The 14,971-nt window shown below is 37.5% G+C and overlaps 1 protein-coding gene across 3 annotated transcripts in view; it reads right to left on the reverse strand.

Annotated features, from left to right (window-relative positions):
• The window catches only part of TECPR2 (tectonin beta-propeller repeat containing 2), a 44,376-nt gene that overhangs the window by 28,715 nt on the left and 690 nt on the right, over positions 1-14,971 (reverse strand). For 2 of the 3 annotated variants that reach the window (XM_065636628.1, XM_065636630.1), the window contains exons 2-10: positions 10,660-10,944; positions 10,420-10,548; positions 9,869-10,000; positions 8,785-8,942; positions 7,358-7,670; positions 6,441-6,573; positions 4,652-5,122; positions 3,000-3,994; positions 1,386-1,569 (exon numbers count right to left, since the gene is read on the reverse strand). In XM_065636628.1, the coding sequence (XP_065492700.1) occupies positions 1,386-1,569; positions 3,000-3,994; positions 4,652-5,122; positions 6,441-6,573; positions 7,358-7,670; positions 8,785-8,942; positions 9,869-10,000; positions 10,420-10,548; positions 10,660-10,893 (2,749 nt within the window). In that variant the 5' untranslated portion in view covers positions 10,894-10,944. Of the gene's footprint in view, positions 1-1,385; positions 1,570-2,999; positions 3,995-4,651; positions 5,123-6,440; positions 6,574-7,357; positions 7,671-8,784; positions 8,943-9,868; positions 10,001-10,419; positions 10,549-10,659; positions 10,945-12,041; positions 12,154-14,971 lie in introns of all 3 variants that reach the window. The other variant, XM_065636629.1, reaches the window with a different exon arrangement.

Here is a 14,971-nt window from a genome sequence, read left to right on the forward strand (position 1 = left end):
AATCAGCAGGGATAGCTCAGAAAAAGAAAACCAAATGGAATTCCAAACTCAACTGCTGATGAGCAACCATGCTGGTTCCTACCAGAGCAGTACATTGTCATATTAACTTCCTTTGAATAATTCCACAAAGTAGCATTTGTTTCCATTTTGATGTTTGTGCTTAACATGCTCTTGTGTTAATATATCCAAGGGAAACTGTGGATACTAGAAGTTTGTATGGATTTGACACAAAACAGTGGGAATTCCTGGAATTGAGGGATAAGAAACGCAGAGAAAAAACCTTTTGCCCAGGAAATCTCAGAGTCACCAACAGCGGCCATCTGATGCTACCAAGGGCAAACCCCATACTTGCCAGCCCATTCCTTTTACTTTTCTGCAGGCATCTGCATTTGACCACTGTTAAGGACAAGATACTGAGCTGGATCAATCTGTGATCTCACCTAGTACAGCTACTCTTAAATTCTTTTGTCCATAACAAAGCTCAGCTACAGAGCAAATAGAACACCTTTCCTCTTAAAACAGAGAGCAAATCTTCCCCTACAGAAACAAAGGGAGATTAGAGATTTAGAGATGACAGGGGAAGAAAAGTAGTGGCAAGGCAGCAGACTAAGTAAAGAAAATGTCTGAGAAACTTGTAATTTAACACCAGTCCTGGAACAATCTGGAAGGCCAAACGTGATGCAAGTTAGTAACCAAAACCTATTCCATTTTAATCCAACACAATCCTCACTCTCAACCATCCAGAACAAACTCATATGCAAATACACCAAAAATTAAAAGGTTTTTTTCTTTAGTACTTGGGGGGGGAAAAAAAAAAAAATCAAAAAGAAAATTATATTTGGGAATCATAAGCAGTTCTGTATCAAAACCCAAGGTTTTGTATAGACAAGGACCTCTTCACTCATCTCTGCCTACCACTGAACTGTTACTTCTGAAGTTCACTTTAATCAGGCAGCCACATGTTGAAACTTCCCAAAATACAATATGAACCTGTTAGAAAGACAATCACTTAAACCAGAACATGGTGTGCAGAGGTAGTGAAGATGCAGTCACATCACACAATATGGCCCTTGAAAAAACAACAACAACAACAACCCACAACAACCACCACAACCAAAACCACCACCAAAAAAACTCCCACTACTTTTACATGAAGTGAGTTCCAAACAACCAAGTTTCTGGAAGTACTGTATTTAAAAAAAAAAAAAAAAATTTGCCTATGTGGAAATTACATAATGCACTGAACTCTATTTGTGACCTCAAAAATGAGGTTTCACCTAATTAAATAATAGCTATTACTAAAAAAAATAAGAAATCAAATAAAACGCACAAGTCTACACAAGTTTCACATTGACAAGTTTATAGTAAAGCGGACGCCGACCAACCTGAGGGGGAAACTGCCACCTGCTGCACCCCATCTTCAAACTTCTGCCAGCGCAGCCCCGCGGCGGGCAGGGCGCTGCAGTACAGGCTGCCCCTGTAGTCCAGGCACCAAATGTACTTTTCTGAGACGACCAGGCTCAGGATGCCGTAACCAGGGCCAGAGTATCCCATCCAGCTCTCTGCAAACTAAAAACTGTAGAGTCAGAGCAGTGTCGGGTGTCTTCCAACTGCACAAGAAAACGGCTATATAAGCGTAGCAACTCCCATATTTTCACTACAAAAAAGCAAAACTTAAGGTTAAGTACCTTGATCAATACATAAATTTGCCTTGTGTAAAACACAACCAGATCTGTCAGTGTTCTCTAAGACAGTATGTCCTGCAAAATAAGACTGCTAGAACTAAAGTTTCAGAAAAGAAACCCCTCCACACTGTTATCTCACCTCCAAAAAGTGGAAAATCTTCTCTTATTAATTAAAGAACACAAAGTAAATGGCAGATGCAAAAAGGAATACATAAAAATGTAGAGTCTGTAGTCCAGTAAATTATTTTTTTACTATGAAGTGATGAGCAAAGGGAACAAGATAGCTGAAGGGCAGAGACAGCTAAATATCCACCTCCGATACTCTCTGCGTGGTGCAGGAGCCATCTATTGCAGAAAATTGTTTTACGGGCTACTATCTTAAATTTCCCTAGCTTGCATGAGGTGAACCCAAGCACTGCATACATGACCTATAACGTAAGCAGCTGTGGAGCTTTTCTAAACATTTCAGAGTGTAAGAATATCATTACCTGAAACTAAAAGTCTTCTGCACTTTGGCCTGCAGGTGTTACTATAATACATAGGACACCATTAACTTATAACTCAACCTTTATCAACAAATGTTTGGTTGATCTCAATACAAGGCTGTTATAGATTTAATAAGAAACAAAACCCACAACCTAGAAGAACTGTATTTCTTCCTCAAAGACTTCTGCTAAAACTACTGGTGATTTTGGCAAATTTGCAGAATTTACTATTAATTTTAGTATTTCTTTTCTATTGTCTGTATGAGAATTACTATTTCTGGAAACGTTCACCTGCAAAATAACAATGAAGGAAAGAGGGATAACAGAAAAAGGAAAAATGTTAACATTTTTAATAGTACTAACTGCTATCTAGGGCACAAAGATTAATCATTATTCTGAGTATTTACAGGTAAAACAATCCTTAACCAGGGGCCAGCCACGTAAGAGAATTCCTCCTGAAGTCAGATGAAGTTGGGAACAGCATCAAGCAGAATTTGGGCTACTGGAGACCCAAACATTTGAGCATGACTTGGGTTTACTGTTCACTCTTTAATGGATGGGTTTATGACAGCATTTTTGTAGAGCTGGGAATAATACAGCCAGTGCAGCTTCTTCACATTGTAAGCACATAACAACTGTTCTGAAGACAGACACATCACATTTAATGAAAGTTACAATACATATTGCCCTTTCGCTTTATATTTTACTTGCTTACTCGAATCAAGTAAGAAAAAAAATGCTTTCCTAAAGAAGTAAAGGATAGTAATTACATTAATGTTTCTTCTGAAATGCTGCAGTTATGTATTTTAACTAAATTGAAAACACATACCTGGTCAGATTTTAACAGCACCGTTTCATCTAGGCTTATCTTGGCCACATCCTGGGAACCAGGCCCAGCAGCCACTTCCAGCATGCTGGTTTCGGAAGACGAATACGGCAATCCATGTCCATAAATATCCTCTTCGTCACTTGAGGCAGATTTCTCAGTCTTACTTTCATGAGGGTCTGCTACCCCTTCAGCAGTGCTAGTACTACATTTAACTTTGATCGCACCTTCAAAATTCCATCCAGAAATGGAAGTGTCATCTGAATAAACATCATTGGAAATGTCGAAGTGGAGCACAGAAGGGTCCGACAGAGCACTGTGTATTAGAGAGATTTGCTGTTGGTCTTCCCCACCAGTTTCATCATTTTCCTTTGATGTCAGGGATGTCTGAACGCCAAGTGCACTGTCACATTCCAAAAACATTTGGTCTCTAAGGTCTGGCTCTTCAAAACATTTTTCAGTATCCTGAAGCTTCATTTTATCTAAATTTTCATCTATTTTACACAATGCAGGAAAATCCTGCTCATCCTCTTGGCTCGGCTTTCCAAGACAGCATTCGTTACTGGCAGAAACCACGCTACTGTTACATTCACCATCAACACTGCTGGTCAAGTCTTCTGTGAGGACTAGAGGAGAGACAGATGTCAAAGTATCTATAATAGTTGAAGTACCCATGCCGCTGTCACTATTTGGAAGTTTCTGTAAATCAACCATATCTCCATTTTCTTCATTAATTAGTACAGTCGCAGACTCAGGAGACTGTAGGACACTGAAAGTTTCCGAACCATTATCTTCTTGCAAGATGGTGTGGGACTCCACACTGAACATGCTTTCCTGATCTGGAGATCCCGTACTCAAATGATCAATGCTGCCACTCATTAGACTGGAAGTCATGGAAAAGGAGTCTGCATTCAACGAATGGGGACTATCGCCAGAAAGTTGGCGCTCATAAATTGGTGTACCTTCCAGAGACTTGTGGTTCTTCCTGGTCCCACTTTCTGTTCTCATAAAACAAACAAACAAACAAACAGGGCAGGGGTGAGGAGAATAATATTAAATAGAATCTATTACATTTCAATGCAAAGTAAAAAATTAAAATATTTTATTACTGAGGGAAGAAGAGAGTTAAACTTAAATTTTGACATACTGACTTTTCTCAACTTCAACACCAAATGATACATACAAACCCAAAAAAAGTCTTAATATCAAAATATTTTAAGGTTGTAATACAAATACAGAAAACAATTAGAAAGCAAATACTCATACTATTTTAACAAACTAAAAAGTATGGCTAAGAAAGACACTGTCGAATAGTTTAAAGAGGATGAATAGATGTTACACAATTCCAACATAAAACTGGGAGCAGAGTCCATTGTATGTTACCATTAACCCACACATTAGAACCTTAAGCATGTTTACATAAAGCAGAACAAAAGTTGAATAAAACAAACAGATATAAAAAGACTTAATCAATTTATCGCTTTAAAGACAGGCTTTCATCTGACACATAAATGGCTCACCACAACCACTCAAATATCTAAAGAGCATGACAATATAATATAAACAGAGCATGTCAAACACGGTCTCTCTGTGAAACATCAAAAGTGACATGTTCTAATAACGAGCAGTGGCATGGAAAGTTCTGCCAGACTTACCTTGTTTCTTCTTTTTTTTCTTTTTCACTTTAATTGGCTTTACAATGAGTTCCTGGTCAAAATCTTCAGAGCTGATTGTGCTGAACCGTTGTGAAGAAAGTTGACTTTCTCTCTGAGCTTCTGAAAGGTGGTCTGCACATATCATAAAGCTAGAGCCACTGTCCACAGAATTCACTGAACTGCTCCTGCTTCTTGATTCACTTACTACAGAGCAGCCCCTTCTTCTTGTTTCATTGCTCAAGTCTCCCACTCTATCAAAACTTTTCTCTGATAGTGCTGGAGTTTCCAGATTATCTTTCGCTAAAGAATAAGAGTCATTTTTATCACCAGTAACTGAAGGGGAAGTAACCAATTTTTTATCTGTTTCCACTGAAGGGCTAGATGATACAGACGCAACTACTGATAATGGGGTCAGCAATTTGGGACTCGTATCTGTTAAAGGATTCGGCAATTTTGAATTCACATCTGAACCTGACCAAAAGAAAAATAAAAGTATAAATACTAGTGTGTCAAGTGAGCAGGAGCACAGTTTTTGGAGAGTACTGCAAGAAAAGAAGCTTTATGCAATGGAAAAAATATTCTACGTTTGCAATATTTCAAATACATACATGCACACACACTATGTAAACTCCATGTACGTAAACCTATATTAAATCATTTTAGTAAAATCAATCCCTCAAAGCCTGTATCAAACTTCTATTAGCAACATTTTGAATTTGTCTATGAAGATTGGTACAGGTCTTTAGCTTGGAAGACCCAACAGTATCACATACTGAAATGCCACCCTGTATCTTCAGCTTCTCCATTCAAACATTCAGTATCTTGAAAAGAATCAACGAAAATTTACCAGATAAACCACTGTGCTAACTAGAAGAAAATATACTTCAAGAAGGCTCCTTTCAAACTATACTTAGAAGTTAAGATTAAAATAGTAAACACCCCCTAAAAGTTTGTGAGCCAAAAACTGCTTAAATGACTAGAGTTATGGCTAATACACAACAATAAGGAAGTTAAGTTCTCTAGCATTCAGTGAGACTTCACAGCATATTTACTAGCTTTTGGCTAATACAAGATAGAATATTTAAAATGCATATGTAGTCATTCTGTGAACATAATATGCTGGATAACAGTGTTTACAATCTTTATGATTGAGAAATCAGCCAGAATCATCATTAAGGAAGTATTATTAATCCATTTTAGAGAGTTCTAGTAACATAGATTCTGAACTCAGACGGCAAATAATAAAATAAACTGATTATTTTTGGAATTTTAGCGAGTATTCTTCGGATGTTTTGCCAGTTCATTCTTTTTCATTACGGGGAAGGCTGAAATTTCCTCTGGAATGTGGGTGGTGACAGGTGGCACAGAATCAACATATTCAGGTATCTCCAACACAGACAATTGAGACTGATCAGTAAAGAGATAACCATGATCAGGATCCAGATTGCTTCGGCATCATGATTTAGAATAAGGTCTCGAATGCAGAGATGCCTGGCTAGGATAGTGCTGTTCCACTCTCAAAGAAACGGGAACGATAATTAATTTCTTTATGCTCCCATTCTTATTGCAGCCAAAAATCTGCTCAGATGAGCACATAAATCAGATTTCTAAATATAATCTGCAGAAACAGATGAGTAACTCTAAAGAACATGGTAGGCTTTTGCAATGATCTGAAGGTTTTTATGTGAGGTTTTGGTTTGTTTTATAGGGTTTTTTTAAATATTAAAAAAGATAGAACAGGCATCATGTTCCATGAGGCACATCCTAAAGTTTGCTACTCTATACAAACCTATTGATGACAGTCCTTCAGGTCTACTTGAAATTCTTATTATGTCTCTATCCCCCTTCAAGAGAAAAATCTCATTGTTGGTACAGGACACAGACACGATGTCACCATATCCTTCCAAGCCACCAATCAAAGCCTATAAAAGAGTCAACACAGAAAAAAATTATTGGCATCAGATTAACACACTGTTTGGACAAGACAGTGCTCTTAACAGAAGTATTTACTGGAATTTAATCAACATACGTACTTATAGAATAAAGATTTTATCTTATAAAAAAAGAAAACAGAAAAAAAAGAAGCAGGACAGCACTCTTTAATCATGATGTAGGTCATTTTTATACTAACTTTAATTCCACAGGTCTATCCATTTTCTCTGTCCAAATGAGCAGCAACCAGTTTCTTAAACAATATAAAATTTGGTGGCAGAGAAGAGCCACAGTACAAATTTAAAGATATTAGCTTGTACTCGCTTTCATACATACTTTAAAAAAAACCAAAATAGTCTACATCTCTCTGTATACCAAAAAAAAAGTAATACATTTTTTTTGCAGACACCAACAGTAGTAGAAGGGAAAGAATAAATAGTTCCAGGCACATCTTATATGCCTAAACCCTATTTTTACATTAATTACTAGATTTTGGATTTATATTTGCTTTGCTAACTATCAAAATTGATTGTGATGCTAACACCTGGACTGAAAGCTTTAAATATATTTAATTTTCATATATAATATATCAAGTTTGTCTCTGAGTATATCATTGCAACAACAACTTGAAGAGGGAGAGAACAAAGTCGTCTTTCTTAGGTTTAAATATGGATTTAAATCATAGACATGTAACGGATAATCCAAAGAACCTCATGGCACAGGATGAATGAAAATGAGTTAGAAACAAAACATACACCCACAAGATTTATTTACCTGGTTCACAGTGTCTAGTAAGTAGATGCTGTATTCATTCCAGGTCAGCACCCATCCTTCCCGGAAAAAGCACGAAACAAGCCCAAGGTGTTTCTCTGGGGAGCTGTAACTTCCTCTGTCAGGTGGTTCCAAACGAGGATATAGTTCAAAAGTTTTTATTCCTCCAGCAAATACATCTTTCAATATGAATGTGGCCTGAACAGTCCCGTGAACATCAGACTTCCAGAGACGAAGCCCGGGTCTTGCAGCAAATAGCGTCAGGTCACTCTGTTTACATAGGCCAGGTATAAAACATGCTCCAAATTTGCCAGTGCTGAAACACAAACCAAGAATTTATTTAGAAAGCTATATACTCAACTTAGAAACATTTTTTTAAAAACTAATGGCACAAATTTACAACTGCGAGTTATCAAAAATAAAAGTTTTGTTCTTCGATTAAAGTATTCAGTCAAATGTCTGAAGTACAAATTTGGTTACAGTAAGACAAGAACAGTGCTTCCAAATAACCAGTTTTCCCTCAGCTTTAGATGCCAGACACTACATCTGTCAGGCACATTAAATGACTAATAAGCTTCATAGGCTTAATAGTCTCTTCGCCCATCTCAGAAAGATCCCAACTATGCAGCCATCCTTCTCCCAGAATTAAGAAAAAACAAGCAAAACACTACAAATGCTCAGAAACTGACAGCCTGTCTTTGCAAGAAGCAAGGAACTACCTGAACTGTTAAAATCTTCTTCTCTCACGCATAAAAATACTATTACCATCACACGACAACCCTTTGTACATAACATGGTCCTGGGTATTCCTCTTACTATTCATATCCCCGAAATAAACACTATAAAGCTTCTTTCAAGAGTCCATTTCCTCCACTTCCAGATATAGTCAGTCATGCTGTTCTACGAGTGGGTGCCCTCCTTCATATCCAAAAGGGATTACACAATGGAAGATGCCAGGTCATACAAGAAGTTCCTAGCTTTCACGTCAGCTTTAAGTGCTTGCTATACTTTTTCCCTTTTAATTCACTTCAGTGTATAAGAAAAACTGGGATGCTGACTTGCTTTTTGCATTAAATACTACATCACCCATTAGATGGGCCTGACAACAATGCTTGCTCACACCAAGTCGCAGTAAACCAAGAGGGACTGCAGGGGAAGTTTGGCCAGTGATTTCAGTTTAAATGAGAAAACATCTTAACTATTTTTGCATAGTAGTGCCCTGAAAATATGACTAATATATTTGCAACTATGCACTTTCTAAGTAGGTAGAACTGCCATTTCATGTTTGAGCACGCAGCTACTGTAACTAACTTTTTGTGAGCGGACTGCTGTGCTGTATTAATTTCACTGCTTAGATCACTCTTTCTGTAATCCACTCTGAAAAGCTAGAATTAACAGATGGGTCTGCATCAAGATTTTATGTGGGTTACTTTTTTCTGGGCTGTGTTCCAACTTGCTTGACAGATTTCTCTTCTGTGTAAAAAAGTATAGTCCGTTGTAAAGTAGAGACAAGGAGCACTTTCTGGTTGTAATCCAGCTGGACAATCGATGATGGCTCTTCCAACACAAGGCTGGAGTTGCAAATACCCTTTTAAAGATACAGGCAATTAACAAGAGTCAACCTTTCCAAAAATATAAAGTAATAACTAACATTTCAAATAAATTAATATGCCTGAAAAAACCAATGAAACAAAAAGCTTTTGAACTACTGCTGCACAAAGTACACTTGATGAATGTGGCGTTTCTTTACGCAGACAAGAAAGGAGTTAGATTGCTCGTACCACAGTGGCACACAACGCAATTTGATTTTTCTTGGAATATTAGCTAGCATATTTCACTCAAAGTCAACAGAAGCCCCACAACCCATTTTCTTCCTTTTTCTCCATATAATGCCAAGACAATTGTTGCACTCAGAGATGTTAAACTTTGCCAAATCAAATGAAGGACAGTCATGGGTAAATCAAGAGGCCATTGTTTAAACTTTTCTCCCATATATACATTTAAGTTAGCATTTATTTTATTGATGTCCCAGATCTGTTTTAGTTAACAAGCCATCCAAAAAATTCCATTTACTGGTGACATGCTAGAGTCACCCAGCAGAGGCCAAGTGTTATTTTCCTTCTGTACTCTATACTAAGATGCTGAACAATTCTGGAAAAAGTACTTAATCAATATAGCAAATCAACAACGTCGCATCATTAAAGTGGAAATTACTGGCTGAAATCTGAATGGAGATGTAGATAGTTATTTCAGACAGAAACATGATAAAACAGGAAGGATCACCACTCACCTTTTTAAAAAAATAATAAGTGAAAAAAAATGGCAGTTGTGGAGTGTATCTAACAGTTGTCTGGCTGGGTGTGTGCACAGCTGGCCAAGTGTACACATACCAACAAAACAGTCCAACTAAATACATGATACTAAGCAATTCACTAACCGCTAAATATTTAAACACACACGCATGCTTTCAGAAAATTGTAAATGAGAATTAAGGTTTCTGTAATAAATGCTCACCTGGTCTAGGTCTAGGGCGGAGTACACAATCTTCCCTTTGTCATCTCCAGAGAACAATTTCATTCCATTGGGACTCCAAGCTAAAGCTGTAATGCTACTTTTGTGGATACCAGCAACGTCAAATCTCCGAAGCTGTGAAATGATACCGAAGTGTTACAAGGAGGGAAGAGAAAAATGGAGACACCAAGCCTATTCAGTGACTGACTGATAAACTGGAGATCAAGTGCAAAAGTTCAGGGCATTCTAATTTTTATTTAGCACAAGAAAAACTAAACAAACAGTCAAAAAACCCACCACCAAATAGCTCAGCCATTTTTGACAAAGGATGAATTTATCAAAAGCATTTTTTATTAAATATATATTTTGTAATGAAAAGCCTGATTTAAGATTATTGCTTTTATAAGCTTAACATATGAAGCCTAAAACATATTCACAGATATTTCATCAGGCAAAATTCTCTGGTTTTCACTATTATAAAGAATCATGATAACATTCTACTAGGATTCACCATACTAAACCTCACAGTTGTCTAGCCAAATGCAAAGATTTACCTGTTTGTTTCTTCCAGGCAATGAAGACACAAGCTGAAAAACTGCAACCCGACCTGAGGCTGTACCAACAGCAACTAGATCATCGAAACAACTCAACAGCTTTACAAAAGTAATAGATTCGCACTTCCCCTGTTGAAACAAACCACACATAAAATTCGCCAAGTTAACGAGAGACAAACAGCAGCTCAATTCTGAGCAACTCAGCTTCATTAGAAGAGATGAGTAAAAGTTAGTATTTACCTCAAAATTATATTTTTTCATCTGGTTTAAATGTCTGCAGTAGAGATAAAGCATTCCAATGCTGCTCCCCACAGCAATGTAGTCTCCATTGGTATCGAGTGCTGTGAGGTAAACCACAATTGAGCGAAAGCCTTTTTGGACCTTTGTAGGAATGGCATTGAGAAGATAATATAAAGGACAAAACTCCTTAAATATAACCGGTGAAGCCACAGATGCCATAGCAAGCATTGGCATCAGCAATTTTAAGGCTGAAATAAACACATCTGCTTGGCCACATAAGGAAATCTGAAAGACAAAAGCAAAAGACAAGTCGTTAATTTCTTTGGAAAGAGCAAATGGTTACGAGAAAGCCATCATTTAGCAAATAGGGATACAGAAATTCTCAGGTTTTGTTTTGTATAAAGAGAAAGCAAGTTAAACTCTTCTAGTGAATGCAAGTTATTCTTGCCTTTTTCTTAAGACTAAGCTTATTAGGTTCAGACAATATCTAAGGATGTACGGTAACCATTAAATATGACGTAACCACTTTTTCTTGCAGCTGTGAGCTCGTCAAAGTTGAGTTCAAATGCAGTATTTCTCAACTAGCTAGTGAAAGAATCACAAGAGCTCAGATGCCGAACAGTCCATGCAGTATATTTCTTAATCTATCTGCAAACTCTACCCTCAGCCCTCCTGGCGCTGAGAGCACGGGATATTCACTGTGTTAGACAGGGCTTTAAGATCAAAGTGTCAAACTAGTATTTATGCTTGACTCCTTAACGCCCCACATCCCAAGCAAAACATGGCTGAGAAACAATCCAGTTAGAGCTACATCTGCTATATAATCAAATAACAACGAAAAAATGAGAATAGTGTGGGAAGAAAGAGGCAATACAAAAAGGAAAGAAATCCTATTTTGACAGACATGGGAAAATATCCATGTAGCAATTGAATTTAGAAAGATAAGAAGCAAACAGAGAAGAGTACCATATGCCCATGTTTCCCTTTGCAGTTAAGCAAATAATTTCGTGCTTTGTAAAACTGTAAATATACTTAGGGGATAACTCTGGTACTTTTCCAAGAATAATGAAAACAAACACTCTGTTTGCCTTCTTCAAGAAGACAAATCTAGTCCGAGCTCATCATAGTAATAATGCACCGGGACCTTCAGAAAAAGCTCCTATGACCATGACGTATGTAAAAATATTTTTAAAATTTAATTAAACCCAGTAATTTTTCTCATTGCGGGGTGACAGCCTTGGCAACAACATTTTTCAGCAGTAGTTACGCTCCCCATGGATGACTTCAGAACACAGAAAAGGAAGGAAACCTTCACTTCTTGAATCTTATTTTGCCATGAGTAAGTCTGATTAACAGAACAGTTTAGAATCTGCCAAAAATACCTGCAGTTTTCCAAGACAAGGATTTTGGTTTCTGCAAAGATGAAAACTTTGTATGGTTCTTTAAGCCTGTAACATTGAAGATTTTCTTAAGCATCAGCAGAGTTATCACTTCCTTAAAGAAATAAAAAACAGAAATATGCCAATTGAAGTAAGAAACACTTCTAAATGCTCACAATTATTCTGTAAAATATTTCTACTGCAATTTGTGTGATATGTCCTATTGTGCCTAGCTTTTATTTCTATAAGGATGGAAAATGGTATTTGTTTGGCAGCTTCACACACTGCTTAGAGTGTATATCAACTAAATTAGAAAAAAATGTAACTGCTCTAGTTTAATATCTCCATTACTGTGAAAAGCTCTGTCGTCTCAATTTTCTAACTATTTCAGTTATTGTGCAAGACGATTCAGCACACTGGCTTTGGGCCCTGCAACACTCGCTGTCAACAGACAATTCCACTAAATCCAATGGGATTACTTGCATGGCATTACCCATTCAAGCCCATGTTAGACAAGACCACAGGAATAAAGATTGGTTACTGAACCCATATTTTACTTGTGTTACAAAACTTGCCAGTAAATAAGCTAGCAGCAGTTATTACATGTGCTTAATTATGATAAATTTTACTGCTTGCTAGAACTTACGATATTAACTCCACCCTCCTCCAGTGTTTACTACCTGACACCTATTCCATAAAATATCACAAGGATTAGCTGATTAATGTATCTGAACTATTTTTGAATGAAGAGTTCCTTTCAGAATTGTGTTCACGGATAACCTCAGTGCATCACCACTCTTTTACAATACTTTCACACACCACCTATTTCCTATCCTGTATCTTAGATCTCCTGCCCTTTCCTTCAGTATTTACTACCTTCTGTCTACAGTCAACTAAATAAATAGAGAATCCGCTGCTAAAGTCTCTTGTTTGCTGTTCTAAACATGCTGTTTCACCAGTTTAGTGATTTTACTAGCTGCTGGCCTTTTTTTTCCTTTCTTTTTCCTAATAAAATCCAGTTTTTGTCCTGAGTCTCACACGTACAAATCTTCCTCTGTCTAATCTCAACTTCTGCCACTCCCCAGCTACTGCCTCATGAATTTAACATATTTTGGTTTTTAAGTCGCCTTTGTCACGCCTACAATTCACATCTGTCATCATCCCAAGCTGCTCTCATAGCTGGAACCAGATCACATTCCCCAGTTGCCAAAGGACCTTGCAAGTCCTTAAATTTCATTCTCTCTCTTAGTTTCCATCACTTATTCTTCCAGCTCAACTAAACTGTTAAAAACATAGTAATTCATTACAAACTATGGAGTTATGGAAATTTCTATTATCCAGAAAAAGACTAGCACTCTTTCCTCTACAACTACCCTATCTGCAACCTGATGCATGTTTTGTAAGTTTACACTTAATGTAAAAAGAGGGAAAAAAAATGAAAAGTCTGATAGGGTTTTTTCCATCCGATAGAAAACACTGGGAGGAATTATTTCTTGTTGCACACTAAGTTAAATGTTAAAAACCCGCTGTCAGGTTAGCGTTCTCACTCTACATTAAATTTATATAGAATCTTGTTTCAATATTCTCTGATGGCAAATTTGTAAAAAAATGAAATTAAATTTTGTTCTCTATAACCCATTAACCCTGTACAATCAAAAAATGTATAATAAACTATAATTTCTTGCCATCATACACAAATGACTTTCATCTTGAGTAGTCTACAGACTAACAAAACACTTGCACAGCTTGTGTGAAAACGTAACTGAAAGCTCAAATCATCACTTTACTAAAAATACTGCTAATTAAGTAATTTTATCTGCATGAAACAAATATGTACAAGTATACACGACTAGAGAATTGCTATGTGGCCTACATTCTCAAAAACTCTGCACAAACACCACAATTCTCTGCTTTTGAGCATAAAGTCTTCAACATTCCCCTAGTCACAGTTGTGCACCACATGTAGTCTATTAACGGTTTTAGGATTATATGTTCTCTGTTTTTCCTACTTCATTAATGAAAGGCAAACAGTGTATACAATCTGTTTTCTCAGATTTTGGAATTGGACGCACATGTTCACTGTGTCAGCCACAGTTGCTCTGAAGTACATTAACAGCCATAGAGGGCAAATCAGCTTGTGCTAAGCAGCTGTCCTGCAGTAGAGATAAAGTAGAAAAAAAATACCTCCCACATCAAAAACAACCACCAGACAAAGAGAGTCCTTCCGTCTCAACTCGCAAAGTTCACAACAAGTTTTTAAATATTGCATTCAAGGCCATGCTTTGAAAAACAAACTTTTAAAAAATTTTTCACTGGTCTCAGAAACAGGAATAAGGCTCAACGCTGCCTAACAGAGGCAACTAAAGCCAGAGTTAATCCCATGGCTAAACAGATAGGCAGCGGCTAAAGGTTCAGTGCCAGGGTATGCCACAGATTGACCGCAGGAGGCTAAAGCCATCACCGCATTTCTCTGCGCCTGTGCCCTGTCTGTAAAAGAGTAAAAACAGCTTTGGGGTTTCTTTTGTTTTTATTCTTTGGCATAAAAACTTAAACTTAAGGTCTTCGGAATATGGACAAACTCATATATGTGACCACAGCTAAACACAACGGTTTCTGTTCTCAGCTAGATCCTGCCAACTAAAAAGAAAAGCGGATTTATTTTCTAATGCTTCTCACACTTTTAGCTCAAGGAGCGGGCTACCCGGCTGCCGCACCTCCAGAGCTTTTCGCAGCAAACGGCTGCCAGGCAGAGAGAACACAAACTCCCACCCGTCGCAATGAGCTCTGCTTTGGCGTACCCCCCCTGTGGGTCAGCACCCGGGCTGCAATTACACGATTAACACGCCTTGTCGCTCCACACGGCTCATGAGACGCTGCATTTTTGCCTCGAAAGAGTTTCTTTTGAAAGAAAACTAGAATAAGAGCCGACCAAC

The sequence above is a fragment of the Caloenas nicobarica genome, chromosome 5 (assembly GCF_036013445.1).
Source record: "Caloenas nicobarica isolate bCalNic1 chromosome 5, bCalNic1.hap1, whole genome shotgun sequence".
NCBI classification, from domain to species: domain Eukaryota; kingdom Metazoa; phylum Chordata; class Aves; order Columbiformes; family Columbidae; genus Caloenas; species Caloenas nicobarica.